Source organism: Malassezia globosa (genome assembly GCF_000181695.2).
Source record: "Malassezia globosa CBS 7966 chromosome Unknown mgl_sf_1.1, whole genome shotgun sequence".
Lineage (NCBI taxonomy): Eukaryota > Fungi > Basidiomycota > Malasseziomycetes > Malasseziales > Malasseziaceae > Malassezia > Malassezia globosa.
Genome location: NW_001849874.1, coordinates 1315410 through 1342929, shown reverse-complemented (window position 1 = coordinate 1342929; position 27520 = coordinate 1315410). Strand labels below are relative to the sequence as shown.

The 27520-nt window shown below is 54.1% G+C and overlaps 17 protein-coding genes across 17 annotated transcripts; 7 read left to right on the top strand and 10 right to left on the bottom strand.

Moving 5' to 3' along the window:
* Window positions 1-59: 59 nt before the first annotated feature.
* Window positions 60-2502, bottom strand: MGL_0607 (uncharacterized protein; the record flags this gene model as incomplete). The annotated part of the gene is made up of 2 exons (XM_001732780.1): window positions 60-2456; window positions 2491-2502. 2 exons carry the CDS (start codon window positions 2500-2502, stop codon window positions 60-62), a joined length of 2409 nt encoding a protein of 802 aa, XP_001732832.1.
* Window positions 2503-3125: 623 nt separating this feature from the next.
* Window positions 3126-3872, top strand: MGL_0606 (uncharacterized protein; the record flags this gene model as incomplete). Its single annotated transcript, XM_001732779.1, has 1 exon — window positions 3126-3872. The coding sequence occupies one exon, from the start codon at window positions 3126-3128 to the stop codon at window positions 3870-3872; it is 747 nt and encodes a 248-aa protein (XP_001732831.1).
* Window positions 3873-4036: 164 nt separating this feature from the next.
* MGL_0605 (uncharacterized protein) lies at window positions 4037-4936 on the bottom strand (the record flags this gene model as incomplete). Its single annotated transcript, XM_001732778.1, has 1 exon — window positions 4037-4936. The coding sequence occupies one exon, from the start codon at window positions 4934-4936 to the stop codon at window positions 4037-4039; it is 900 nt and encodes a 299-aa protein (XP_001732830.1).
* Window positions 4937-5752: 816 nt separating this feature from the next.
* On the top strand, window positions 5753-7267 carry MGL_0604 (uncharacterized protein; the record flags this gene model as incomplete). The annotated part of the gene is made up of 1 exon (XM_001732777.1): window positions 5753-7267. The coding sequence occupies one exon, from the start codon at window positions 5753-5755 to the stop codon at window positions 7265-7267; it is 1515 nt and encodes a 504-aa protein (XP_001732829.1).
* A 97-nt stretch (window positions 7268-7364) lies between these two features.
* Window positions 7365-8999, bottom strand: MGL_0603 (uncharacterized protein; the record flags this gene model as incomplete). The annotated part of the gene is made up of 1 exon (XM_001732776.1): window positions 7365-8999. One exon carries the CDS (start codon window positions 8997-8999, stop codon window positions 7365-7367), a length of 1635 nt encoding a protein of 544 aa, XP_001732828.1.
* A 780-nt stretch (window positions 9000-9779) lies between these two features.
* On the top strand, window positions 9780-13405 carry MGL_0602 (uncharacterized protein; the record flags this gene model as incomplete). The annotated part of the gene is made up of 2 exons (XM_001732775.1): window positions 9780-13234; window positions 13393-13405. 2 exons carry the CDS (start codon window positions 9780-9782, stop codon window positions 13403-13405), a joined length of 3468 nt encoding a protein of 1155 aa, XP_001732827.1.
* A 127-nt stretch (window positions 13406-13532) lies between these two features.
* MGL_0601 (uncharacterized protein) lies at window positions 13533-14657 on the bottom strand (the record flags this gene model as incomplete). The annotated part of the gene is made up of 1 exon (XM_001732774.1): window positions 13533-14657. The coding sequence occupies one exon, from the start codon at window positions 14655-14657 to the stop codon at window positions 13533-13535; it is 1125 nt and encodes a 374-aa protein (XP_001732826.1).
* Window positions 14658-15159: 502 nt separating this feature from the next.
* Window positions 15160-16314, top strand: MGL_0600 (uncharacterized protein; the record flags this gene model as incomplete). The annotated part of the gene is made up of 1 exon (XM_001732773.1): window positions 15160-16314. One exon carries the CDS (start codon window positions 15160-15162, stop codon window positions 16312-16314), a length of 1155 nt encoding a protein of 384 aa, XP_001732825.1.
* A 217-nt stretch (window positions 16315-16531) lies between these two features.
* On the bottom strand, window positions 16532-18166 carry MGL_0599 (uncharacterized protein; the record flags this gene model as incomplete). The annotated part of the gene is made up of 1 exon (XM_001732772.1): window positions 16532-18166. One exon carries the CDS (start codon window positions 18164-18166, stop codon window positions 16532-16534), a length of 1635 nt encoding a protein of 544 aa, XP_001732824.1.
* Window positions 18167-18578: 412 nt separating this feature from the next.
* Window positions 18579-19023, bottom strand: MGL_0598 (uncharacterized protein; the record flags this gene model as incomplete). Its single annotated transcript, XM_001732771.1, has 3 exons — window positions 18579-18588; window positions 18799-18914; window positions 18943-19023. The coding sequence occupies 3 exons, from the start codon at window positions 19021-19023 to the stop codon at window positions 18579-18581; spliced, it is 207 nt and encodes a 68-aa protein (XP_001732823.1).
* Window positions 19024-19542: 519 nt separating this feature from the next.
* MGL_0597 (uncharacterized protein) lies at window positions 19543-19974 on the bottom strand (the record flags this gene model as incomplete). Its single annotated transcript, XM_001732770.1, has 1 exon — window positions 19543-19974. One exon carries the CDS (start codon window positions 19972-19974, stop codon window positions 19543-19545), a length of 432 nt encoding a protein of 143 aa, XP_001732822.1.
* A 304-nt stretch (window positions 19975-20278) lies between these two features.
* Window positions 20279-20513, top strand: MGL_0596 (uncharacterized protein; the record flags this gene model as incomplete). The annotated part of the gene is made up of 2 exons (XM_001732769.1): window positions 20279-20406; window positions 20453-20513. 2 exons carry the CDS (start codon window positions 20279-20281, stop codon window positions 20511-20513), a joined length of 189 nt encoding a protein of 62 aa, XP_001732821.1.
* Window positions 20514-20754: 241 nt separating this feature from the next.
* On the bottom strand, window positions 20755-21481 carry MGL_0595 (uncharacterized protein; the record flags this gene model as incomplete). The annotated part of the gene is made up of 2 exons (XM_001732768.1): window positions 20755-20774; window positions 20983-21481. The coding sequence occupies 2 exons, from the start codon at window positions 21479-21481 to the stop codon at window positions 20755-20757; spliced, it is 519 nt and encodes a 172-aa protein (XP_001732820.1).
* Window positions 21482-21794: 313 nt separating this feature from the next.
* Window positions 21795-22289, top strand: MGL_0594 (uncharacterized protein; the record flags this gene model as incomplete). The annotated part of the gene is made up of 3 exons (XM_001732767.1): window positions 21795-21996; window positions 22035-22115; window positions 22141-22289. 3 exons carry the CDS (start codon window positions 21795-21797, stop codon window positions 22287-22289), a joined length of 432 nt encoding a protein of 143 aa, XP_001732819.1.
* A 92-nt stretch (window positions 22290-22381) lies between these two features.
* On the bottom strand, window positions 22382-23716 carry MGL_0593 (uncharacterized protein; the record flags this gene model as incomplete). Its single annotated transcript, XM_001732766.1, has 1 exon — window positions 22382-23716. The coding sequence occupies one exon, from the start codon at window positions 23714-23716 to the stop codon at window positions 22382-22384; it is 1335 nt and encodes a 444-aa protein (XP_001732818.1).
* A 284-nt stretch (window positions 23717-24000) lies between these two features.
* On the top strand, window positions 24001-25256 carry MGL_0592 (uncharacterized protein; the record flags this gene model as incomplete). Its single annotated transcript, XM_001732765.1, has 4 exons — window positions 24001-24019; window positions 24134-24220; window positions 24297-24449; window positions 24496-25256. The coding sequence occupies 4 exons, from the start codon at window positions 24001-24003 to the stop codon at window positions 25254-25256; spliced, it is 1020 nt and encodes a 339-aa protein (XP_001732817.1).
* Window positions 25044-26735, bottom strand: MGL_0591 (uncharacterized protein; the record flags this gene model as incomplete). Its single annotated transcript, XM_001732764.1, has 1 exon — window positions 25044-26735. The coding sequence occupies one exon, from the start codon at window positions 26733-26735 to the stop codon at window positions 25044-25046; it is 1692 nt and encodes a 563-aa protein (XP_001732816.1).
* Between the last annotated feature and the right edge of the window lie 785 nt (window positions 26736-27520).

Genomic DNA, 27520 nt, shown 5'->3' with positions numbered 1-27520 from the left:
TATATATGTCTACGGTTACATAGCAAGCCATGCATTCACACCTTCGAATCTACTTGTTCTTACTCATTGCCAAAGCGCATTCCCTCCTCAATGGCTAGCACAAGCTTGTTTTCCAGCACTTCTTTGGATGGGTATGGTGGAAGATCAATCCTGTTGAAGCACGTATGCGACTTGGGCAGTTGGTTAATTTCGCCAGATTTCTCAATGGTGAAGCGGCGAGGACCATCAGAACCTTGGAGATCCTTGAAGCCATTGACAGGTATACGAGATGTGCCTGTGGCAAATTGCAGAAGACGCGAGCGCTGCTCGGCTGGCCACTGCTGCACACACTGCCAGAACCATTGTACAACATCATCTTGCTCAGTGAAGCCACGATAGTCGGTGAAGCGCTTCCAGTCGTCGACGTCAATTTCCGACATACCGCCCATAAGCAGTTCCAGCTCACGTTCATCAAATACATTGATTAGATCCAGAGGGATCAGTTCGGAGAAGCCGCTAATAAATGCACGGAACTGTTCTTCGACTCGCTTTACAATACGCCATTCGACCATCCGTTCCACATATTCCCGCTTGTTCTCGTTGGTCACATCGATATGCTCGCCACCGGGCTTGAGCTCGATTGTGACCATTTCGCCGAATTTGTCTTCCATTGTGCTGAACGTCTCTTCCATAATACCCTCGATCGAGTTGTCGAGCATCCACTGCAGTGAGCGGTGATAATCAGCGTCGACACTTTCCATATCAGCAAGCGTGATCTTCTTTTTCAAGATCATCTTGTAGAACGAGACGATAAAGTGTGCATCAAGGAAACGACGGTGAAAAATGGCAAGTCCCAAGACGCGACCAATAAATTTGAAATAGTTCAGGTGCTCTGGGTTGATACCAGAGTGTGGATTAATCTGAAGGGTGTAGTTGTCGTGTGCGCTGTATTCAAACAAACAGTAGAAAGGATTGAACATCTCGTGAGACAACAAGAAAAAGAATTCACGGGAGACACCGCCATAGTCCAAGGCATCTTCACCCTCAAACTTGATCATTAAGCGCTTTTTCAGGTCATTCGGCTGCTGGCGCATAATCTCCGCGTACGAGTCTTCAAAGATATGCGTGCGGCGAACCTTGACATGACACTGACCAGGAATAGGACGCAGCGCAGGTTGCGAGCGGAAATAGATAAGCTTGCGGCGGAAATCGCGCTTGTACTGCGGCACGTTCTGGTCCAGGGAACTGGGCAGCCGTGGGTCATCCCAAGTTGTCGTCTTTGTGTTGTGGTCGACGAAGTACACACGGGCCGTAGAAGTGAGACGCATCTCCCATCCACTTGGGAGTGGACCCAGTTGACTTACACTCTGGGGCTGAAGGCTCAAGTTGTTGCCGTTGGGGCCCATGATACGCAAGATTTGTTGACGGCGTGGATCAACCCATGTGGTTGTGCGCGTGTTATGATCAACAAAGTACGGGCGGCCCTCCGCCGTAGTCCGTTGCTCCCAACCACTGGGCAAGGGTCCAGCACCAGTGGACGTTTCGTTCGTCGCTGCGGTGACGGGCGTCGAAGAACCAGCAGCCCCTGAGTTTTGTCCCTCAACACCAAGGAAATCGTCCGCTACAATCGTGCTGGACATACGCGAGCGATCCATTTCTGCATTTGCCCGCTGAGCATTCACATCACCCGACGGTCGTGTCCACGTCGTAGACCGAGTGTTATGGTCCACGTAATAGATTCGACCGAGATGATCCGTGCGGCGCTCCCAGCCAGGAGGAAGAGGGCCCAAGTCATCCGCGCGGCTATCGGGAACACGCGACTGGTTCAAATTCGATGGCGACATGGCAGGCGCAGTGTGGGAGGCCATGGTGGGGGCGGTGGCTTCTGTTTGCACAATCGTGGGTACAACGGGCTCAAGTGATGGCGTCGAGCTGCCTGGAGCGACTGGACGCGCAGTGGCAGCGGCAGAAGGAGGAACTGGTCTCATTGGCACTGCTGGCGATGCTTGAGTAGCCACGGTCGGTGCACGACCACTGTGTGGCGCGCTGGAGACAGACGCAGACGAGGCAACTGGCGCGAGTCCACCCGCGGTGAGATGTGAGGAAGAGGCTGCACCAGAACCATGGGCTAGAGGAGCAGCGACATTTGTGTTGATATCGATGATCAGCTTGCCATGAATGGGCAGGTTGTCGTTTGACTTCTTCAAGTCGCGCGTCAAGAGCGCTTTGCCGCCAAGTTCCAGATCCACGACATCAGCGATCCGCACGTTAATAACACCAAGGAACCCCTGATCGCGCTTTTTGAACTTTTTCTGGTCAAAGATCTGTACGGCAACGACAGATGCATCGTTTACATTAACATCAAACGAGTCATTCCAATATGGGTTGAGCGTCTTTTTGATGACAGACGTTGTATGTGTTTGCTCTCCATCTACCGTGACAATTGCAAACGGGTCGGGAAGTCGGAACACATCACGCTATATGTACGAGTAAGCAACTGCATCCACGCACGAAGACGACCATTTCTTCCGTCTGCTACAACATACCTTCGATAGTCCATCGGCAGCCACAACTGTGATGCGCACTTTCCGAGTTCTGTCCGTATGTGTAAGTTCGAGTAGCTAACAAACAGCAATGATACATACAATCGTCCAGGGGCTGCGGGGCTCACCATGCTACCAACTAATGTGTGTGGCCGAGCACAGAAATGGGACCACTGTGCGTGTGAGATCTTTTTTCGGCTACGGCAGTTGTGTTGCCACAGCCACTGTGCTCGGCATCATGCCACGTGTAGTGACACGTGATATGTATCGCAGCAGCCTCCTGCGTCGCTCATGCCCGCCACTTATGTCAGAAGTCACTTGAATAACCGGTCTATTAGGCAAGCTGTGATTTGGTTTTTCGATTTGCGCTGCCACTTCCTGTTCTGTCTGTATCTTGAGCCAAGCACTTGTCGACGACAGATTACGTAACTGAACGCTGGAGAGACCTCGGTTGGCGATTCGAGCCAGACAAGTCGTTTTGTGAGCGTGGCAAGAAGTGTGTTCCTGTATACAAGCAACACAAATAGCAGGTGAATGGCAGTAGCAACAACAGCATTCACAAGCGCGCAGCGACAGCGTGCGGTAGCATTGTACCGCACGCTTATGCGAACAACACGCGATCTGTTCCGCGGAGACCAACGTGCGCTTTTGGCTGCGCGGCAAGAAACTCGCCAGCGATTTCTCAGTGCAAAAGAAGAGCGCGATCCTGCCAAGATTGACGAGGGCTTGGATATGGGCGAGCAGGTGAATTATATTTTGAAACACAATGTAGTGCAAGGTGTGGCGGACAAAGAAGCCGAAAATGCGACATATAAGCTACGATTTACGGAGCACACAGAGCTGGGTTCCAATGATACCATTAAGCAAGTGCGACCGGCTCCCACGCTCTCAGAGATTGAAAAGACGAAAGGAAGGAATGCACCAGCTCAGATGCGCACTTTTTCTACGGGACGGCGTGTGTGTGCATCCTCCCAGCAAGATGGGCCTGACCCGACAGCACCTCTACCACGGCCGGTGCCGCGATTCCCTGGTTTGGTGATCCTGGCGGACGGATCGTCGGTGCGTGTGACGACCACATCGCCTCGACACATTACACGAATGACGCGGGACTTTACGAATCATCCTCTGTGGAATCCTTTGTCCGGTGGTCGGAATGAAGCTGAGGCTGATGACGATATGGGCCGACTTGGCCGCTTCCGTCGTCGCTTCGCCGATGATGGCGCGGGGCATGCGCAGAATTCTGTTTCGTTTGACGAAAGTGATTTGAGCTGGATGAGTGGCGGTCGTGAAGCTCGTCCCGGCGCAGCTGTCCAGGCTAAAAAGGGCAAAGGAGGCAAAGGCAAGAAATAGAAAACCTCCTCTGATAAGAAACAAAAATCCATGCAACCTGGGTTGGTGTGCTGTCGGGTCGGGTATTTGTGAGCTTCGTTTCTCTTTTTTTTTTTTATTTCCTTGGCCCGTCTCTGTCATTTGGGATCTTGGTCGTATTCGGAACCAGTTTCCTAGACATTGGGCTACACTATGAAGCAGATGAGGGTGGTCGCCGGCCCCATGCAACGCGCACTTGGTGTTGCCCTTGCATGTAGACTTTGGTAGCTAAAGCGTCTGCGTGCACACTCGGCGTTGTCGCGCGTTTCGAAGTGGACGAATGCACAGTGTGATGACATTATCATTTGGATGTGTGCAATGGCATTTGCACTGGTCAAGTTTCGGTATGCTTGTGAGCAGGACGGTGCGAAGCTGGTCTTGTGGTCCATATCGACAGGAAGATTAGCAAAAAACAATGTGCGAATGTGTGCATCGGACGGTGTGTCTAACGCCTTGGCGCCTGGCACCTTTTCTATTAGGGGCATAGACGATGCAGAGCGTGATGGCCGCTGGCTCTCGCTCCTGGTAGAAGAGTTTGTTATAGTATGTGTGGATGCAGCGTGTTGTGCACCTTCGTGTCGGTATGGACACGCCTGGCCACGGGTGCAAGCGCCGCGCGCATAAAAGGAGCACACGGGGGGGCGGTCATGGTGCCGAAGGTACTGCTGCTGTTGCCACGGGGAGTCCGAGCGGGCGTGAACGAGCTTCTTAAGAACCTCGTGTCCAGCACGAGAAGGACCGACCAGTTCTCTTGTTGCTTCTGGTGATGCGCCATCCAGGAGGCTATCCATGCGATTCACAAAGTATTGCCGATTGATATCTGACATGGGTATCTTGACGGAGGAGCCCAGCGCAGCATCGCGGACTTGTGCAGGCAGATGGTAGTCGAGATCGAGAATGCACGACTGACAAACATGCCGTAATTTGGCGCATGTTGTACAAATTTCTGTGTGTTTGAAGCGCATGCCATTCCCAGGGTTCCATCGAAAAACAGTGTAGGGGCGCCCACAGATTTTGCACTCTTTACCCAAATGATGCTTGGACATGCGGACATACGGATTGGGCCCGAGGCACGTTTCACATACGATGGGAGTATCCGCGGATGAAGATCCTGCACTCGCAGCACCCTGCTTGTTTAAGAAGCCGTACGACATGGAACTGGATGTGCTCTTTTGGTCGTGCAGACAGCTGCGCAAGCAGCGCGTATTTGGTTGAGGGTTGGCGGTTGTTGATGCAGGTCAAGCGGTGTACCAATCTTTTTTGGCAATGCCTCGCGGAGAAGATCACCTTCTCTGACTCGCTCACTTGGGTGTATCGCGCCACGCCTCGCCACGTCTCAGCGCGCAAATCCTGTAACGACGTCGCAAGAAAGAGGCTAAGAGTAGACAGGCACGAGCGAGGGTGCATCACGTGCTAGATTTCTGTTGTCGCCCGTGCGCGTTCGGTAGTGAATGGAGTCGCACCGCGTCCACATGGAAAAACGACTGAATTTCATCGAGCGGCGACGAAACCATTGTGTCTTTACCCCATCGACTGAGGGGCGCGAACGTTGCGGGCGAACGCGTCATCCACGCACACACTCGAGCGCTTCCCCCCTTTTCTCGACAAGCTGAACTACGCATAAGAGCGTGCGTGTCTGTCAAGGAGCCAAAGTTCTAGGCACAGGCATCCGAGCATGACGAAAAAGGACGAACGCACGCAACAGCGAGACGTGTCGCCGCCCGAGACTAGGTCATCCACGAAGCAGGGTGAGCCAGCTCCAGCAGGTTCAGAAAGCATGTCGGAACCAAATGTGGGAGCGGGAATGAATCAACTTGCCAAGTTACTGTCGATGCTTGGCGCAGAGAGTCACGAAGCCACGCATGCTGTCAAGAAGGAGGCACCAAGTTCGTGGAACACGCAACCCCGTGAAACAGCTAGGAGACCACGAGGCAGCATCAACAGGCGCAATTGAGCCGAATGTGCCGCCAGAGTTGGTGAGCACAAAGCCTCTGCCGCTGCCAGCGGACTTTGAATGGGTCACCATCGATATGGAGGATGACGCTCAACTGTCAGAAGTGTATCACTTGCTGACGCATCACTACGTGGAAGATGGCGAAGCCACCATGCGCTTTAAGTACTCACCGGCATTTCTGCGCTGGGTGCTTCATCATCCAGGCTACGACAAATCATGGCACGTCGGTGTGCGGGTCAAGTCATCCCAGAAGCTCGTGGCGTTCATTGCTGGCATTCCACAGGAACTGCGTATCCACGACTCGGTGCTGCAAGTAACAGAGATCAACTTTTTGTGTGTGCACAAGCTTCTGCGCAGCAAGCGACTTGCGCCTGTGCTGATCAAGGAAGTGACACGCAGGTGCCACAAGAGTGGGATTTTCCAGGCCATCTACACAGCCGGGCAGGTTCTGCCGACGCCCATATCGTGTGCACGCTATTACCATCGAACGCTCCACGCGCGTAAGCTGGTCGAGGTGGGGTTTAGTTCCGTGCCGCGTGGCATGTCAATGGCGCAGCACGAAGCGCGGTACAAGCTGCCAGAAACGACCAGTTTGCCGGGCTTGCGACCAATGCAGACTCGCGATGTGCCCGCCGTCGGTCGCTTGCTGCGCAGATACATGGCGCGCTTTGACATGGCACCGCGCTTTTCAGATGCGGAGGTGCGCCATTTGTTTGCGCAAGCTGTGCCGCTAGATACACGTCCCGTGACGTGGGCGTATGTGGTTGAGCGGCACGACGGTGCGATCACAGACTTTTTCTCCTTCTACAGCCTGCCATCGACGCTCCTGGGCCATGAACAATATGACACGCTCGAGGCAGCCTACTTGTTTTACTACGCGACGGACGCGGCGTTTGACGACGGCGCCGCGCAGCAAAGTGCATCGACGCCGACACCGCCGCCTGCCCAGCAGGCGACGGATCAGACGATCTCGCCGTACGAGGCGGCGCGGCAACGCGGCCAAGCTGCGTGGCAGTGCAGTGCACTAAGCCGACTGTCGCCAGCGGAAGCGGCAGATGAAGCGGATGTGCGCCCCTGGCACACTGAGTCGCATGCCAGTCGAGAGCGACTGAAGGCGCGTCTGTGTGCGCTTATGAACGACATGCTGGTGCTGGCGAACAAGGAGGGCTTTGACGTAGTGAATTGTCTGACGGTACTTGACAATCCCCTGTTTACGCATGAGCTCAAGTTTGGCCCTGGAGATGGATTCCTGCGCTTTTACCTGTTCAACTGGCGCATCGCACCGATCGCTGGAGGGATGGGGTCGCGTGCTGACGAAGATGCGTTGGATCCAGCAGCAGCCAGCAGCGAAGAAAATGAGCATGTACCGCGGCCGTTGCCGCCATCCATCTACGGCTCAGGGAATGGGATTGTCATGGTGTAAGAATGGGCCATGTGTATGTCTCAGGCACCGACCCTGACGACGTGGACGGCCATGTCCACGACGACGCCTTGCGCTATCTGGTCGGGTGAGCATCTTCTTACTGCACGCTAATTAGGTGCCCCCACGAGCGCCACATGCGTGCGACAACATTGGCACGGTCCGTCCATGCGTCGGCACATTCAAGCGCTTGCAGATCAGCATCTGCCTCGCTGAGCAGGCGCGCATGAACAAGGCGATCGCCATGGCATGCATGCTTGATCAGAGCGGCTAGGGACGTACGTAGCACACGCAGATCAAGGAGCAAGCGGCCATACAGGAGCGCCATGGAGCGGGAGCTCGCCGGGTCGTTCGCATCAACTGGGCCATGGCTGGAGGAGGCGGAGGATGCGCAGCGGCAGTAGCAGCAGCGAGCATCCGCACGGCGCAACGCTTGCCAAGCATCCATGCGCAGTTGGGTCGTGCTGGATGCACGGAGAGAAGCGGGCTTCTGGCACAGCCAGCGCACACTGCCACGGACGCTCGCGTACAAGACGTATACGAGACCCAGGGCAGGGGCCAAGCCGACGGCTCCCAGCAGGAGTTCCTGCGACTTTAGGAGCCAGTCGATGCCGCTTAGCGCGATCTCCAAGTCGACTTTCGCCTTTTGCACGTGGATCAGCAATGTACGCACGAGCGAGCCAGAGACAAAGCCGCGGACCGGTGAGCGCATCGCCGCCTCATACACCTGCCAGACGGGCGTCAAGTCGCCGGCGCGCGTGCGAGCCGCCAAGTCAGCGAGGGCCGCCGGATCGAGCTGGAGCGTGTCGCGGCCTAGCGACTCGACCATGCGCTCGAGGCTCTGCTCATCGGCAGCGAGACTCTCGCGGCGGACGAGAAGCGCACGCTCTTTCCGCCCAGCGCGCAGTGTATCAAGGAGGCGCAACGCCGGTACATACACCCATCCGACCACAAGCCCTTGCACAGTCTCCCAAGCAGCTGCCATCTGTGTGGTGATCTGTGTCCAATGGCGGTACACGAGACTGGTTGCACCCCACGACACAAGGGGGTATACAATCAGCAGGGGCCATGCGTGTGTCATCACGCTGGGTATTCCACACGCCCGCAGCACACGCGACACACCTGCCTCGTGCGTCACGACAGCATCGAGGAATGCAGCCGTGGTATGAGATAGGTGATCCTTGGGCCGAGAGGGTAGATCCGATGAAAGAGCGAGCCATCCTTCTTTGCATAGCGTTTTTGCCCGCTCCGACATGGACAAGTTGGACGACGACGAGGTGTGCCAAGCGATTGCCAGTGCACCGAGCGCGCGCGCCGTTGCTTCATACGCACGATGAAGTCGTTCACACTTGGCTTCCGCCTCTGCACGCACGCCATGAAGGCCGATCCATTTCGTCTGCCGACGGCCCCACACGAGTCGCTCCGGCAACGTTTGCAGCCACAAAAGTCCCGCACGCATGTGGTCGCGCGTTACGCGGCGCCAGTACGCCTCGGCCTCTTCGAGTGCCTGTGCATCGGATATCAGAGTCGTAGTGACGTGCAAGTAGGTTGCGTACACGATGCGGGCCAAGTCCGCGTCCTTCGCACCGGCGTTCCGCGCGCGTGCGAGCGCTGTGCAGAGAGCCGCACAGGTCCGCAGGCGCAGGAGTGTCTGTGCACTCCAAGTGCCTGGTGTGGGCGGTGGAAGTGCATGCAGCGCGTCACTCAAAGACGCATGCATTGCTGACGTCCACATGAGGGAGAATCACAGGCGGCGTTCGTTGTCCAGGGCCCAACTAAGATGTGAATGGGGGACGACACTGACGTGGAGGTTGGACAGGTGCGTGGAGCAAAAGAGGACAGTCGGGTGAATCGGTGGCAAGGGGCTCAAGAGCGCCCTCACATGCACGGTTCTCGTATGCTGTGCGACCTAGTAAGATGGCGGACAGATGGAAATAGGTATAAAAACATGATTTACCTTCCGAAAGCGGAGTGAGAGGGGTTGGTTGGGACAAAGGCCTTCGTGGTGGTGCCATTCATTCAAGCAGGCTTGCGTCCTTGTGGGGAGTCTCCCTACGACGGCGCTAGCGACAATACCTTTTTTTCTTTTATTTTTTTCTTATTGGCTTACTTAGACGGGGCTCAATGGTGTGTGGAGGGCCAAGTGTCAGAGATGAAATAGTGATATCGGTGGGGGGGGGGTGGGAATCGTTTGAGGGACGCACCAGAAATAAGCTCCACACACTCATCGAGTGGCACGCAGGTCGTTTTTTGGCTACCAACCCATTCACGAGCGCTCGGCTCGTGGTGTCTACGACAACCAAAGGTGAGCTGGCACGATCAGGGGAAAGAAGAACACAGAGGGAAAAAAATACTACTACTGGGACAATAGAGGAAAGGAAGAACGACTCAGAGCCACACATTGAACAAAGATAACTTCGTGACTCGTACGAAGAAGAGCATGGCTAGTGCGCCGCAGTCGTATGAAAAAGTCGCACGGACGCTGCAGTACAGCTTAGACACGACGCTGCAGACTATGTCGGCACAAGCTCATACACGTGCCAGTGTATGCGTGAGTGCGCCGATCCTGCTAGCGAGCGTGTACACATCGTACGCGATCCAGCTGATGCATGCTCGTGCGGCTATGAGCATAACAAGTGCTAATGCACCATCAGTGATCTCTGCCGCATCCCTTTCAGCGCATATTTCAGACCTGACACAGGCGGCTCTCGATGCCGTAGCAGCCCAGGCGAGTGCAAGTCGTGTTGAGCTCTTTATCACATCGCCCACGACGCTTCTGCTGACGGCAGTGCGAACGGATGGCACACAAGCATCACCCTTCGCTGAGGCTGCCGATACGTCCAATACACCTTGGTATCCCAGTGCAACGTACCCTATTGCTGCGCTCGGCTTGCTGATCCATGTGCTATCGTGGCTCGTGCACAATGTGGCACAGGACTCGCGTGTCGTGATCCACCCCAGTGTTGACGCACCTGCGAACCAGACACTTGTGTACGTGTACTTTGATGCGACTGTGCCAGTGGATGAGACGTCTTGGCCGCCTTGGCTTGGGCCGTACGTCGATATGCAAACAGTGCTAGACGACATCGGGTGTCATCTCGTGCAGACGCCTGTCTCTCTCGAGACACTGCAGGACAAGCCGTACTTTCAGCCTCTTTTGCATGCACAGCATCCTACATGCTTGAACATCACACTCAAGCGGCCGGCCAGCTCCGACCTCATGTCAAGTGAGCCAAATACGGAGCGGGATGTGCCTTTGATTGCGCCGGGCATCACTGTGCTATCTGCCATGCAGATTATTCATCTTCGTCGCGTTCACTTTGCGTCGCCTGACGATGATCTCTGTCGTCAGCTGCAAGAGTATCTTGTGGACTGGCAGTGCTCGCTCGTTGGATTGGATCAGCAGCCAGAAATTGCGATTGTGCACCATGATCAAAAGCAGCTGCATGCGATGGCCAAAGCACAGGTTCCTTGTGTGTTTCTCGCTCCGTTGCCACGCATCGTATCAGTCTTACAAAGCATGCCGCCACGCTGCATGGCTCTGAGCGAGCCCATCAGTCGCGCTCGCCTGGCGTATGCAATCTACTGCCTCTTGTACAAGGACAACGGGTCGCCCAGGCCCGAGGCCAACGAACAAGCACGGATCGCCCAGGCACTTCCGCCACAGGGTCCGGTGCCACTCCCTGTTTCCATGCAAGCCGTCGCCACTCAAATGGTCACACCATCTAGTGATTTGTCGAGTCCTGACGCTCGTCACGGTTTGGGCCTGGGCCTGGGCCTAGGCCTTATCCCCATGTCCAACAACGTCTCGACGCCTACGTCTATGCCTTCGCTTGCATCCTCTGCTACTGCTGAGCCAACAAGAACTCCCGTGCCAACATCCACATCGGCATCAACTTCCATACCAGCACCAACCACAGCGTCAACAGCAGCCTTAACAGAAGCACCAACACCAGTACAAGCACCAACATCAGCACCATCAACAACATTATCAACAACAACGACAGCACCACCACCAGTAGCACCAACATCATCGGCACTAGCGCCTGCATCCATGGCAATGTCTGCACCAGCCCCGACGCCAGTCCCGCCACTGGCTCTGGAGCAAGCGTCTGTTTCTGTTCCTGCTCCACCACCCGCGAGCGTATCTGCGTCTAGTCCTCATCTTGCACATGACTCTAGCTCCGCGCCAGCTCCAGATCCTCATGCCATTGCGGATCTAGAGCCAGGCTCATGCCAAGTTTCCCTAGGCACTCAAGAACCAAAGTCAGATCCCGTGTCAACTTCCACCTCGGCGTCGGCTTTCACCCAAGCGTCTCAGCCGGTCCATTCTCCAGCACACGCGCCACCAGCAGCACCAGTGCACTCTTCTACAGGCTCCGTGTCTACGCCAGCCTCTGGCGCCTCGAGCGCCACTCGCAGAGCGTCTTTGTCAAGTTCGGCCTCTCTTGCTGCACGTGGCATCACTCATCCAGCCACCACGAACGTACGTGCATCGAGTCGAAGTCCACATCCGATGCCGGCAGGCTCTGCATCCATGTCCATGGCAGCCTCGGGCATGCCGCCGACTTCCATGATAGCATCGCCAACCCTCTCTTCGTCCTCGTCGTCTGTGCCGGCCATTTCCGCTGCGTCTTACTCGGCATCGCCTGCCACGGCGTCCGATGTCGTGTCAGACGCAGCCGACGCAACCACAGACTACTTCACGCAGGCCGTCTCGCGGCTCGCATCGCACGCTAACACGGCCGGTGGGCGTCTCGTGCATGGCGCTGATGGCCGCCCAGCAGGCCTTTACTTCCAACCACGCGAAACGCCCCCGGACCCGGGCTCACGCGTCTCGCCGCGCACCAAAAACAAACATGCTAGCGAGCCCCTCTCGTCGTCAGTGCCGCCCCCGTCATATCCGAGTGCGTCCATGCTCCGTGCAGCGCAGTTAAGTATGCGTGGCATGCCTGGCGTGCCAAGTGTTGGCGCTTTTCCACCCAACTCACCACAGCTGCCCACGACGCTCTCCTTCAGTCAACGAGAACGTGGCTCGCGTCCCGGTGCACCAACATCGATCCACCTGCCGCCCTTGCAATTTGATCCAAAAGCATATCCCTCGCGCCCCACGCCCTACGCACATCTTCCAAGCCGCTCCGTCCGCACGTCAGCTCAGCCACAAGAGGGCGTCATGATCGGCGTGCGCGACGAGTCGTGGCGACGGACGAATGACGCGGCTCTGTCTCCACCGTATGCGCCACCACTCTCGCCTCAGTCTAGCACACGGATCCAGCGGCGCAAAATGGCTCTTCGGGAAGAATTCCTTCCGCCCGTCAAGGTGCTGATTGTCGAGGACAATGTGATCAACCAGCGAATTCTCGCAACGTTCCTCCGCCGTAAACGCATCGACTATGACATGGCCAAGGACGGGCATGAAGCTATTGACAAATGGCGTCGTGGCAACTTTCACCTGATCCTCATGGATATTCAGCTTCCAGGTCTCGATGGCATCCAAGCAACCAAAGAAATTCGTCGCCTCGAGGGCCAGTTGCGGTTGTCGCAGCAGAGAAAAAGCCCGAGGTCGGCGCAGGATCCAGCTCTTCATCATTACCATGCGCGACACTCTGTCATTATCGTCGCACTCACGGCGTCTGTGCTAAGCTCTGATCGGGTGGAAGCCCTCGCCGCTGGATGCAATGACTTTCTCAACAAGCCTGTGAGCCTTCCATGGCTGCAGCGCAAGATCCTTGAGTGGGGCAGCATGCAATACCTGCTGCATGCTGGTCTCTCGCCATGCGGTACGTCGACAACGACGCCCACATTTGCCGCAGCGAGCGAGTCCGCTTGTCCGTCCATGGGGGCACTGGAAGCGGCATTCCACCGCCAGGCCGATCAGATGGCCGACCAAGTAGCGCGGCACCTGCATTTGCCGACCATCCCATCGCCGTCTGGGTCGCCACTCCCTTCACCGTCGCCGCCTGCAACTGCGTCGCCATCGTCACCACCCGCGACAATGGCCTCCGACTCTCGCGCACCAACGCCGAGGACGAATGGCACTGTCATCCCCACGGCACGTGCAGCATCTACGACAGCAACGCCCTCGGCGACGGAGCCGGTCCATGCGGCCATAGAATCAGGCAACGCAGTCCGCATGCCTGACAAGCCTGCTGAGCCTACCGTCAACACCGAAGCCACGGATGCGACGGACGCCACCGGCGCAGCCAATCATTCGACGTCTGATACCCAAACAACCACTCCCGCTTTGTCTACGACTACATCTACCTCTCTACACAACTGAATACACCAGCACGGGCACAGCCAGGATGCCCATAAATAGCACGCTTGACCACACTGTAGCCGTTGAATATGGTGACGACCGCTTTGGCACGGGCAGCCGTGCAGGACGTGCATTCTCCTCCTCCGCCTCATTGTCGTTCTTTGCACTAGCGATCTTCCTCGTCTGAAGACCCTTCTTTTCAAGCATTGTGTGGAAGTCCTCTGGATCGACTCTGGTACCGAGGATCGTGTCAAAGTGTACAAAGAATGGTTGCGAATAATTGTAGCGCAAGCCTTGTGTCTGATGATGCACGTCATGGTAGGCCGCATTATTAGGGAAGAGCGCGTGGATGGGATTGAAGTACCATGGGAATGCATACCCACCGTGGTCACACACGGTCTTGAACGTGGAAAGAGTGAAGAACACCATCGTCTGCCGAAGAGTCATGCGACTTACGACCCTAGCCAGCTCGGCGCCGAGCGTGTCGAGGAGCATGCCTTCGAGTGGGTGGTTGTACAAAGCACCAAATGCATAAGGCACGTACAGTCGGTGATGGTGCGAGTGCATTGTGCGATACAAGAATCGCACCTCATGCATGGTGCGGTGCAGCATGTATTGCCAAGCATCTAGAACAAAGCATGCAAACCAGAATTGAAGCCACGGAATTCCCCACCAGTACAGCGCGATGGCAGCACGCACAAGTACGCTATCATACAGTGGCAGATGCAGGCTACGCATAGTCTGTACAAGCGCGGGAATATCCGTAAACGGATCTGCATCTAGTCGGCGTGTCTTGGTCGCGGGTGTATCTTCCATGATTGCGATGCCCAACGCCGTCTGGATCGCGTGTTGAAATGCGACCATTGCAATAACGCGCTTCATACTCACTCGATTCCGCTTCTCTAGCTCTTCTGGCGCATGCAGCCGGTACTTCTCTGACCATGCAGGCCGTATCACATCCAGCGCATGGTATGCAAGTGATGCGCCCCAGTATATGAGGATGGGTAGCAGAAGCGCCAGATCATGGTCTGATATACTCTGCAAAAACCTTGGCGAACTAGTGTAAAAGGATGGTAGCGTTCGAGCTACCAGTCCCTGCACCTCAGCTGCCGTCATGACAGCTGCATCCCCCATGGTGTTGGGTGGCGTGAATCTGTCTCAACACTCGTTGCTTGTTCTGCACTGACCTTAAGTGGCGATTCGTTCCTCGCCACATGTTTTACACACCTGCATTGCACGGATCTCAGGCAGACGTCTTTTGCATGTGGCTTTGTGCAAGCTTACTGCGATCAAACACGCATCCGAGCTCGTGGCTCTTGCTGCGTCACATAACCACGTGGAGGTTCTCCATATTCCTCGCCTCGCTCGTGTGCGCAAATTGCAACTCGTCCTTCAAACCAACGAACGCCTGCGTCGTCGTTGTCGCTGCCTTGCTCTTTTGGCCCGCACGTCTGAACGACTTACTCTTTTGCCCTTCGTGACCTATTTCTCCCCCCCTTTCTACTGTCTATATTCGCTCCCCTCTCTTTTCCTTGCATTTTCACACACATACCTCGTCCAATCGTGCTCCTGTCTCGTTGTGAGTGAGGGTTTCAGGTGTTCCTAGTTGCGTAAGGTCCTTCATTGTTTTGCAATCATGCTCTATTGGCCGGCGAAATACCTCACGATATGGCTGTTAGTATGCATCGTGTGTCTACTGCCTCTCGTGGCAGCGGCTAAAGATTTTTACCGAGTCCTAGGCGTCAAGCCACATGCATCCGAACGCGAGATCAAGTCCGCCTACAGGAAAAAGGCTCGTCACATGCATCCAGACAAGCATCCAGACAAGGCAGAGGCTTTCATGGAAGTGTCTGAAGCCTATCAAGTATTGTCTGATCCTGAATTACGCCGCGTGTACGACTCCCATGGAGCAGACGCAGCTTTGCAGCATCAATCACGCAAAGAAAATGGCCATGGCGATCCTTTCGACCTCTTTCGACAGTTCTTTGGTGGTGGCCCTAGCCGCTCAAATGACCAGACACCGAAGGGTGCTAGCAAAATATACCAAGCCGAAATCTCGCTATCCGATCTGTACCTCGGTCGTTCTTTTACACTTGTCCATGAACGCCATGTCGTGTGCCCTTCGTGTTTCGGTTCCGGTGCTCACTCAACTGCAGATATTCGTACTTGCACACAGTGCCGTGGCTCTGGCGTCCAAATACTCCGACAGGAAATCATGCCTGGCTTCGTAACAAGCATGCAATCGACGTGTCCACACTGCCAAGGCCAAGGTCGCATGATCGCTCGCACATGCAGTCGCTGTCACGGTCAAAAGGTTCTACCGGACACAACAGACATCGAAGTAGAAGTAGATGCTGGTGCACGCGAAGGTGCTGAGTATATCTTTGAAGGCATGGCCGACCAGGACCCTGATATGGACGCTGGCGACGTTATCGTCAAGGTCCACACGACCACGTCGCCTGGCGACTTCCGTCGCATGGGCCATAATCTCTATTATATCTACACGATTTCTCTCCATGACGCTCTCCTCGGCTTCGATCACACCCTTTCGCATTATGACGGTCACCCAATTCACATCAAGCGTGCGAGCGTCACACAACCGGGCCAAGTCATTCGCATCCCCAGCGAGGGATTGCCAATTCCTTATGATGAAAAAGACCTGGCACACGGCAAGGAGCACGGCGACTTGTTTGTCGAATTCCAGGTCATTCTTCCTCAGGTCCATGACCACAAGACCCGGAAATCGCTGGCGTCTCTTCTCGAGCAGCCAATTGCACACAAGGATTTATGAAAGTAGCATCGAGTTCATCTCCTGTTACTAGTGCTTCACCGTCTCTATCAAACCTGGCACTATGACTGCACTCATCGTTGATGATTCGTACCTTTTTGGAGAACATAATCAGTCCAGCCTAAATAGTTTATATATAAATAAATAAATATATGATGGAAGCTGGATCGACAAGGAAAAGCTGGAAGGTCAAGGGACATGTATTCTTACAAGGACGCAATCAAAGAACCACCATAGAGACTGTAAGAGTCATCACAGACACCATCAACAGCGTAACAATATTCGCAGGCTTAACGAAATGACTTGAACCTTTCGGTGGATCAATTGGCTTGATGTCGTGTGGTACAAAGATAGAGGCTGTCTTCCATGCATTGTCAGTGTTGCTTCGAGCCATACCAGGAGTGTTTCCACCATGCGGCATCCCAGCGCTGCTTTCATCGCTCATTGGGCCAGCCTCAGTTGATTCTTTGGCCCCCTTGTTCGCTAGACTGTTGTCCATCGTAGCGCTAGTCAATGACATGGTTTGTGCACCACCTTGGTGCAGAGACGCAAATCCAATACGTGCTTTTGCGCCATCAAAGACGCTAAACACAGTCTTTAAGAACGTGTCACCCACAATCCATGATGGCATGTTTGGCGATTGCGTTGGGCTAATAAACAAGGAGCTCAAGCACATATTGGATGTAAGTTGGTGCGAAATCAAATCCTTCGTCGTGAGCTTCCATGTGCGACCACCAAACGTAAAGTCGAGGTTGATTTGTGTCCTGCACGGAAACACGTAGTATTGTGGTGCACGTGCGTATTTTTGTGCACCTCTGATCCTGGAGTGGATGGCGTCCATTACATTCTCTGGACCGCCAATCAGTGTGGTTCCTGTGTCAATCGCGGCAATATTCAGTTCACCCAATTTGAGCTCTTTGCCGTTAATATTCAGTTTTTCAATGTCGATGGCCCAATAACCAACGCCATTCGGACCATAACCCTTCGATAAGGACGACCAGGTGATGTTACCCGAGTACTGTTGGTCGTCCAATACACCAAGAGTAAACACACCACCTGGTGCAACTTCTTTCGCATCCTGGGAGTTCGCTTTTTCAAGATTGTTTACAAGCTGGAAACTGAATACATAATTTTGCATCTTTCTCCTTTCAAGCAAGACTTGCCAGAATGGCATAGTTCCCGTCGTGGACAATGTGTTAAAAGCCATGCCAAGAATACCAGAAGCAGGTGGACCAATAGTATTCCGAGCCAGCTCCTTTGCCAATCCGAATGAGAGAGACGAGATGGTGTAGCCGGCGAGAGAAACCTTATCGGAAGCCAATTCACCTCTCACAGCACCTGAGCCGTATTGAACACTGAATGGTAAGCCATTGTCTTTGAATGTACTACTCTTTGATGGATCAAATTTGATCATCCCTTGTTGGCACTGGTCCATCAACGAACATGAAGTTCCAGCGACCCAGAAATCAGCTGATCCCGTATCGAGCACGACATTTAGTGTCAACTCTGGCGACCCAACACCGATGGGAGCAAAGTAGAAGCTATCGAGGCCGAAGTCCCCCAGACCAAGTTGTTGCCGCTTCGACCGATTCGATGGCTGCCGATCCTTTGGGTGTGTGTACTTCACTTTTAACTTGTTGTGCTCGGCCATCAACCATTCAGATAGCTGATCCTCATTCATATTTCGATTCCGCGGATGTAACGCCTTGCCGTTGAAATAGATCGGCACCTGTAGACCATGGGCATCAGCTGTGGCGCTAGCTGTAGGTCCTGATCGTGTCGCTGTCGGACTGGCTTGCACGGCCACAGTAGACGCGAGCACTGCACACCCCAGCGCCACAAATCCAATTACCATGGCGGTGATCGATGGCGGGACTTTGAGTAGTTCAGGGTTGTGAGACGCTAGGTTTTTCGGTTGGGCGCAAAGATTTTGTCACTATAGGTGTCCGGCAGGTCCGTACGCCCGTTGCAGGTGCATGCGTCACAGCCAATCATATTTCGAATATATTTGACGTCTTTCTTGCCGTGCATGGCTGCTAACGGTTTGGCTGCGATCAAAGACGAAAGCTACTTAAATGTGACCATGGACAAGGCTTGGCATTCAGCTACACATGATAATTCAAAAATTTTCAACAAACGCAATCTGAGAGCATAGAAATAGGCAAATGATACAAAGATGCTCAGACCAACGAAGGATGTAGTATTTGTACTTCGCCGCCAAAGCCCCTCATTTACTTGCTTCGTGCTCCATACATTCACCGACACATCTACATAATTCTATGAAACGTGTGAGTGTGCAATTTATGCATCATTCGTGGATCCTCATGCTAGAGAAGATTCAGCCAAACATCTTACCGCTGGAGGCAGCAGCGGCTTGACCCATCGCTTGCATTTGCTCGCCGACTTTGGCATTCACAGCAAAGAATTTGCTGACACAACTTCAGAGCATGCGTCAGTCCCATCTTACCTCATCAGCATGACACATACCGATCCACACAAACACTCTCACCTTTGTTGAGGTCAGCCTCAGCGTAGCGAGGACTGATGCACTTGGCATGACACGACTCGACGAGACGGTTGAACACATCTGTAATCATGTCGAGCTGCGAATGAGTCTTATGGGCGACGTACCTCGGCCATGGCCGCATCCAGTTGAGGTGAATTAGCATTGGAGGCGCTGGCACTACTGCTGCTGCCACCGAAAAGTCCCATGTTGGCTTGTCAAAATGGTTGAACAGCCTCACTTTCTCGCGACGACATTAGCGTCCGCTGGGTCTTGCACGCGTGTGTGTGCTGACTAATACACACATGGCCTAGAGCTCGTCGTCTGCCGAAAGCAAGCCCGAAAGCGGCCGTTGGCTCTTGCGGATACGACGACTCTGGTGTAAAGAACCACCGCACATAGGCCTAAGCACATATGGACTTACTTCTACACATCCTTGTTTATCACTCGACATGCGAGTTGCATACTTATATTGCGTAAATGACACATCTATAAGCAGGTATTGAATTTTTGGACCCGTCAATGAGTAGGCTAAGAGCACCAGCTCGACGCGCATAACTCGCGTGCCACCCATAGGGGTACCCATCCACCATAAGCTAGACAGCAAATAACAAAGTCACTTGCATCCAGCATATCGAGGGTCAATCACACAAATTTCACAGTCAGTGCAATGCTTTCTTTTCACGTCAACGACATGTGTGTGGGATTGCATCACAAGTAAAAGTCATTTACTCGCGGCGACCGAAGCGAGGACGGAAGTCTCCACTTGGCACATCGTCCTTCTTGTCAAAGTCACCGCGGCGGCGGTACTCACGGTCGCCGCCGCCACGACCACCACGGAAACCGTCACGGTCACCCATCATGGCACGCTGAGGACGAGCTGGCTGCTTGTGCGTGTTGGGCACAATCTCCGAGGGAAGGTGCAAGTACTCACGCAAGTACTCGAGACCCTCGTCCGTGAGCACGTAATAGAACCACTGCCAGCTGAACTGCGTGTGCACGTAGCCCTTCGAGGTGAGCGACTGCATGGCCTTGATCACTTCCAGGTTTGGCACATCCATGATAGGGTGCTTGATCTCAAAGTTCTTAGGTGCCACGAGCACACCTTCTTGGAACAAGGTCGTGTAGATGGTGCGGCGGTTCTCCTTCGAAATGATCATCGTGGTGACAGAGGCGCTTTGGAGAAAGTCGTGAGACACTGATTTAGCCGCTAGTCCTCTCTTCTGACTGGTTAGCAGATGCCTAACACGCACGAAGCCTGAAGGAGTGTTACATCACGTGCTTATCTAAAACTACCATGCACACGTGATTCGAGCGTGCGTCTCGCACGGGGGCGAGTGGCGGTTTTCGTCGGTCTGGCACGGCATATCGTTGGTTTTCAACCACATTCGAAGAGGTATGTGTGATGCCGGTGGATGTCGTAGTGAAGATGTGAATGGGTACTAACACCTGTCCCAGAGCAAGATGGGTAAGGTCCACGGCTCTCTCGCTCGTGCCGGTAAGGTCAAGTCGCAAACTCCCAAGGTGGAGAAGCAAGAGAAGCCCAAGGTACCAAAGGGCCGCGCGAAGAAGCGTATTCTTTACAACCGTCGGTATGTATGGTAGGGCATTGCAGTTGGGATCTGACATCTATCGCAGCTTTGTGAATGCCACCGTGACGCCTGGCGGTAAGCGTCGCATGAACTCGAACGACAAGTAAAAAAAAATGAAGGAATCGAGGACCTACCAAAAAGCCAGCGTTTAACGGCGATATTTAATGTGTGGGTACTAGTGTTGTAGTCACACATTCAATTATATCATCTCATGAAGTGGTCTCTACACGCAGATCGATGTTGCACTATATGAAGTGACAGCTCTCGACGCCGTGTGCCACGTTTCGTGGTAGCTCTCTAACTTGTTTGCATGTTTGAGTTACGCGTGCGCAGAGTGTTCTTGTTTGATCACTCTTTTGGAAAGTACCCTAGGCATGTAGACTTCTTGTATACGTGTTTTCCCATTGGACATGTTGTATGTCGGAGTGGCAAGGCAACAAAGGTCCCTGCGAGTCTAGCATATGTAGGTGGTTGCGAGCATTTACAGATGTTGATGCTATGAGAGTCAGGCGATTTGGACCCCGTCTCGATATAGCTTCATAACAGGATGTGGGGATGCGCCTGGTGCATGCATACCTTTCGGCACACATGTCCACGCTACTTCAAACCTACCCTGCAAAGGACCTTCCTGTGAAGCTAGAGCGTCATTCCACATGAATCCGCGACACTCGAGCTGTTTTTCGTCTTCGCGCTTGGTGAGACGCTTCGCAAGATGTAAGCACAACATCGGCAGTTTGCTAGAACGCATGTGTAGCATGGCATGCTTGCTAAATCCAGACTGACTTGCTATAATGCCAACCACTGCCGCGGAGGCAGGCGTTTCGGCACGTATTTGATTAGGCGCTTGAATTTTGTCCCAGAGAGCACGTATCATAGTGCCCTCTAATTCTCGGACGACATTTGGTCCCACTTGACGGGATTCAGCTTTGCACTGTACAAGAATTCTTATGCGGGACGAGTTCTTTGAAATAGTGCCTGGTCGTGTGCTATCAACAGGTCCAAGCTTGTGTGGTTCCCACCAACCTGAAAGGTCAATGCCCCGATCACCTGCGCCGCCAGTTCTATACAGTTGCATACCGAGCCAACCATGCAGAGTTGTCATGCATGCGAGCTCATATGCTGTGCCACGGGTAACAGCCGAGATTGATGCAGCTGCCATAGAAGTGGCGACCGCGATAGAGTGTGCGCGACAGACAGCCAAAAGGTTGCCAATCCGAGCGTGTCCTCGTATGGGTGCGAGAGAGTATGCGCCAGGGACGAGCAGGAGCGTGTGAGGGAACAAAATATTAAATGAATTGACTAGAGTTCAAATCCCCCTCCACATTGATCGACGCGTGTCACGACACCGTTGTGACAATTGAACTGAGACCTCGTGCATTGTAGTGATTATGGTCGGCTCTTCGCAACGGATGAGTCTGGCGCGCTCGCGCATGTCTGTGGCGCCTGTTTCGGGCGGTGTGGCTGCGCGTTTAAGTGTAAAGCAAGCTGAACTTCAAGCATTGCAGCAGCTGCGTGTCGAATCGGCTCAATTGACACAAGAACTCGAGAAATTGAGTGAACGCATCGATACTCTCGTTATTGGCGGTCAATGTATGTAACGATACGTACTTGTGATCACTGACAAAAAGCTGTGGCCTCTGTGATGGATAGCTGGCAAGGTGTGTTTCGCGCGATTCAAATTGCTCAAGGTGCGTTATTCGCCGCACAATGTACGTGTGCTGACTTTTGGTCAAGCGGCCATGTTGCAAAGACGCGAGGTCGAGAAGGCCCATGTAGAACATGAAAATGTTCCTGCTGAGGACCCTATTTCAACGCTCGGCACACGAACAATACCCGATACCCTCGTGCGAATTCCCATTCAACCCCCGTCGACCTCATCTTAGTTAAATAAAGTGTCTACACAAACCATAACATTGTTCCGCTCGGCCGACTTCATGCGGTCTTGTGTGTTCGTATGTACTATGAAACTGCACTACTACATGGTCACGCCGGGCTGGAGGCTTGAAGGATGCGGATTGGCATGCGCCTGTTGGACGCGTGCTCGAGTGTTGTGTCGCTCCAAGAACCGTTCGTGTACAGATATAATGACATCGAGCCATGTTGTAGGCACAATCCTCAGTGCGGCGTGTATACACCGCATTACCATTGCATGCCATAACGAACCGCCAAAAATGGTATAAGAAAGAGAAAGGGACCGCACTGGTGTGAGGATTAGACGAGTCACTTTCGGCAGCAAGCGAGATACGCCTGAAGAAGTCATGGCCCCAGGTCCGACTTGGAAGGTTGTCCAGCTGATTTTGCGCTCCATTCCTGTATTCTGATGCCAAGGGACATGGGTCGAGGTGAGGGAAGCCATCCATTCCTGTGTGTATTCGCGACGGAGCGACGTAAAGCCAGTCTGAGCGGCCTGCGCAATCATTGCTGTCGCACCATGAGCAGGCCACACAAAGCGAGCACCTGGCAAGGAAACGATGTGGACAACGAGGATGGGCAAGTTCGATGGCTTGTGCGGTTTGGACGTTGTCACAAGCGCCAGCAAGCGGCTTAGTACACTCAATGGCGCTGAGACATGTTTGTGAAGAGCAGCGTCCACGTCCTTAGGCTCTAGAGCAGCCAAGGGCGATTCAGTGTTGCCAGAATGTGACGTCCAGTCGATCATATCCGGCACGTACGACAAAGCATTCACGATGCCCACCAGCTCAACTGTAGACCCTGGTCGTGCATACGGATCACCCGTCGCATTCCATGGGAATCGCATACACAAGCTAGCATGAATAGCATGCACGAATTTGGTCATCTCCTTATCGCTCGCCGCGACAGGGTTGAGCTGAAATAGGCGGATGTATCCTTGTGACTCTGACGGCACATTCGACTCGAGCTCTCGAACCGACTGCTCCGTCGATGCTGAGGCGAGCACAATCAGGTCATGCGCCAAGAAATGACGCACGAACTCAGAGCCAAGAATTGTGTCACCTCCAAGCACAATCACGCACTGTCTCCGAGTGCCATCCTTCGAAATGGCACCCTTCAAAGGCAGACGTGATGATCGCAGGTGATGCTGAACATACGTAGAGACATACGGCATTGTAAGGACACCCAATCCCACACATATGATACCGCCCATAGTATATACAATGATCTTTCGGCTGGGCATGCGTTCAGCGGGAAAGACATGATCGAAGAAAGATGTGATGGCAGATGGAAGACGAGACGGCGGATGCGATGCGACCGGGGGTGTTGGCGTTGAGGATGAAAACGGTGATTTAAGACCAAGGTATGCCATGCACTGAATCAACTGCTCGCTAGCCATGTTTTGAACTTTGCGCCATGTTTCGGGGATTGGCGACCCATACACATTGAGCGAATCGCTTAGTTTGTCGACACCCACTCGTGCATACGAATACACATCGAAGGCAGATTCACGCTATCGTAAGGAGGTACGCGCATACATACAATAAGATTGGCGGTCTTGTGAACCTGAGAATCGTCCATGGCAGCTGCTGCCATGTCCAACTTCGTGGAGCTTGTCGGCTTGGAGTGTCAATCTCTGTGCAAGGTCGAGGGCCAAGGGTGGACACCACGTGATAAAGTGCTATGCCAACACTCTTGCGTGGTACGTGTGGAGAGAAAGAAAACACCAGACAGGCTAGAATCCGTTAAGCGCACGATAGCTGCTTCTTCGTTCACAGAACGTACGGCGCACAACCCTAGCTCAACAAACCGATAGTTTCTAGTGCCCTCACCGACTCAGATGCGAAAATGAATGGGGTGTCAGGGCCTGATTGGGACCTGATTCTTGACGAGACGAAAAGCCGTACGTGTTGTTGCGACGATGCGCCCTTCGCTGGCAGCTGGAGAAGCACACGCTTACAACGACTCTACAGAGTTAGTATCGCCGTCAGAAGCGAGTGAGCGTCCGTGGGAAAAAGACGAACGAGATGTGACTCTGTTTGGGAGTTTTGCGCTGGATGACTCCGTCGATATCGTGGCGTGTTCGTCCTGCAAGAAGCCAGTGCTGCGAGAAGCATTCCCATATCATACGCGTACGTGAGCATAAACATGGCATTTTGGATATTGACATGTCATTAGAAAACTGCACGATGGCACGGTCTATTAAGGATGGAAGCCTATCACCGAGCGTGCTGAAGAGCTCCGTGCCAAGTACAGGCGATGCTGCCGCTGGTGGCGAGAGTCTTCTGTCGCAAGATGCAGCGGCAGCACGGCGGAAGAACATGGGTGGCGGGAAAAAGAATCGAGGTCCCATCAATCTTGATCGACAGTGCGGTGTGATCAACAACAAAGGCTTGCCATGCTCGCGGTCACTTACGTGCAAGTCGCACAGCATGGGTGCGAAGCGAAACGTGCCAGGTCGATCGCAACCCTATGATATACTACTATTTGAATGGCAAAAAGCCACGAACCCTGCATTTGTGGCACGTCTGGAAGAAAAAGAGCGCCAGATAGCGGCGATGAAAAGTGCGTCGCAAGCAAATAAGGAAAAAAAGCGCAAAGCTGCGCATGAAAAGCGTGCCGATCCAACGGAGCGTGAAGCAAGTGGATCGTCATCGCGCGTGGCTGTGGACCATGCATCTGATATGTACAAGGCTGGAGCGACGTTCCAAGAAGTCGATCGCGATCTATTCAGCACGCTCCACTCGATCCACTCTGTTGCTGCACGCGAACGCACCAACATTCTGCCGATGGCCACTCGCAGTCTTGCCGGGCAGTACACCACACGCACGAAACGGTTCCGTGTATTGCGCCAGTTTCTTGCACAAGGCCTCAGTGGCACAGCACATGTCCGTGCACGCATCAACGAAGTGGCAGAAGGTTCGCGCGATCCATCGTGATGCTAGAAGGGCTATAGCCATAACCATGGCCAGGGCCACGACTGGGGTCCTGGCCTTGGGGGCCATGCGTGTAAAAATGGGGTCTTTCCTGTGTGTCAGAAGCGAGGCACACGCATCATGATGCATGGATACGTACGCAAGTGACAGAAGCCAATCTTCCTCCACTGTCGCAATGTCGCGCATTTGAGCCTGGGTTGTCCAAACCACGTCACCAAACACGACCCAAGTGCTTGTGGGAGTGCGAGAAAATAGCACGGATGCCGGATGTACGTGTAACGTGGCGCCTTGCACGCTGCGATAGGTGCCGTCAGGCATGTAACGTGCGGCATTCTTAAAAAAGCCTGCGGCCAAGCACCGCCGCAGGCGTGTGGCATCGTACGCGCGATGTAATGGCAGTGACCAGTGTAACGTTGCATACTTGACCAGGTGCGCCCGGATAGCTTGCGCACGTTTGAGCGTCGCATAGTGCAGCGCATGCTTAGCTGCCCATGCTGCCGATGCACGACCGATGCGCGGGTCGATAAACGCTTCGTACACATTCAAAAGTGTAAGTTGGTCGCCTTCTTCAGCGACGAACTTGCGGCGCGCAAGTTCCGCATGCACGTCCATCGCTGCGCCATATTCGATCTTTAGGAAAGGCGTGCCAACTGACGTCATCGCCGCGATCGTAAGCATTTCGTCGGCGCATCCTTCCTGAGCTGCATGTAGGACAGCCCGCGCCATCATGGGCGAAAGAGGTGCTTCAGCGAGCTGCTCGCCCAGCGAGCACAAGCGCCCCTGTGCATCCAGTGCCTGCAGACTTGCCAAATACGCTAACGCACGCGCCACATGGGCGGCTGGTGGCGCCGGTGGCACATAGTCGAAGCGTGCAACATTATCGATGCCTAGTGCTTTGAGCTGTAGCAGGTACATGGACAAGTCGCAGCGGACAAGCTCTGGCGCATCTGATGCGCGCATGCGCGCAAGCTCTGACTCAGGATAGAGCCGCAAGCATTTGCCGGGGGCCGTGCGACCAGCGCGCCCCGCTCGCTGTTGTGCAGATGCACGCGACGTCGGCACAACAGCTAGGACATCTACACCTGTGCTTGTGTCAAGCAGCCGGATTTTGGTGTAGCCGGAATCTACGACGAAGCGGACGCCATCGAGTGTGACACTAGTCTCGGCCACGTTCGTCGCGACAATGACTTTGCGCGTACCGCGTGGCGGAGGAAGAAAGACAGCGCGCTGTGCGTTCACATCCAGCTCTGCATACAGTGGGAGCAAATGCAGGCGGTGACTCGATGGATGTGTTGACGCGGCCTCCATCATGCGATCAGCGAGTGCTTGAAGGATGCGCTGGATGTCGTCGCGTCCAGGCACAAACACGAGCATGTCGCCGCTTAGTGGCTCATGCGTATGCCACGCCCAGACGGCATCTATGCATGCTTGGACAAGATCACGCACAAGCTCCGTGGTATAAGCGACTTCCACCGGGTACATGCGTCCTTCAATGGAAAGAATCGACGAGATCGCTTCCGATGTGCCATATGCTGGATCGAAATACCTAGCCAAAGCTTCGGCATCCAGCGTAGCACTGGCGAGTACGATGCGCAACTCAGGTCGTTTCCGACGAATCCTGTCAGAAATTGCGCGCGCGCGCGCACGCGCATGTATGCACGCACGCACGTCGCCGCTGGTTAGCAAGACGATGGATTTTGTTTGTTGCCCCATACGTACTTTTTCAGTAGTGCGACGAGAAGATCTGTGTAGGCTGTGCGCTCGTGCGCCTCGTCAACCATTATCACACTATACCGACTGAGCAGTGGATCACTTAGGCATTCACGAAACAGCATGCCAGGCGTCGTGTACCGCAAGCGAGTGTATTTTGGATGCGTGCATTCTTCGAAACGTATAGCATACCCGACTTCGTCGCCTAGGCGTGAGTGCCGCTCCTCAGCGACGCGTGCCGCCACGGACGTTGCCGCCACACGCCGTGGTTGCGTGCAAACGACCTGCTTAGCTCCAGACTCAGTTAGAGGTGCCCAGCCAGCATCGACGAGATATTGCGGAATCTGCGTTGTCTTTCCGCTGCCTGTCTGTCCGACGACAACGACTACCGGGTATCGTTCGACCATGTACAAGATAGATGTGCGGTGTGCATACACGGGCAAACGCGTACGCTCTGCAGCTGGTGCATATGTAGCCCACGCATCGCTGCCGGCATCACGGTCTAGTGCACTCGCTCAGGCTGTCAGCATTCCCCAGCAAGGTTTGAGAGACCTACC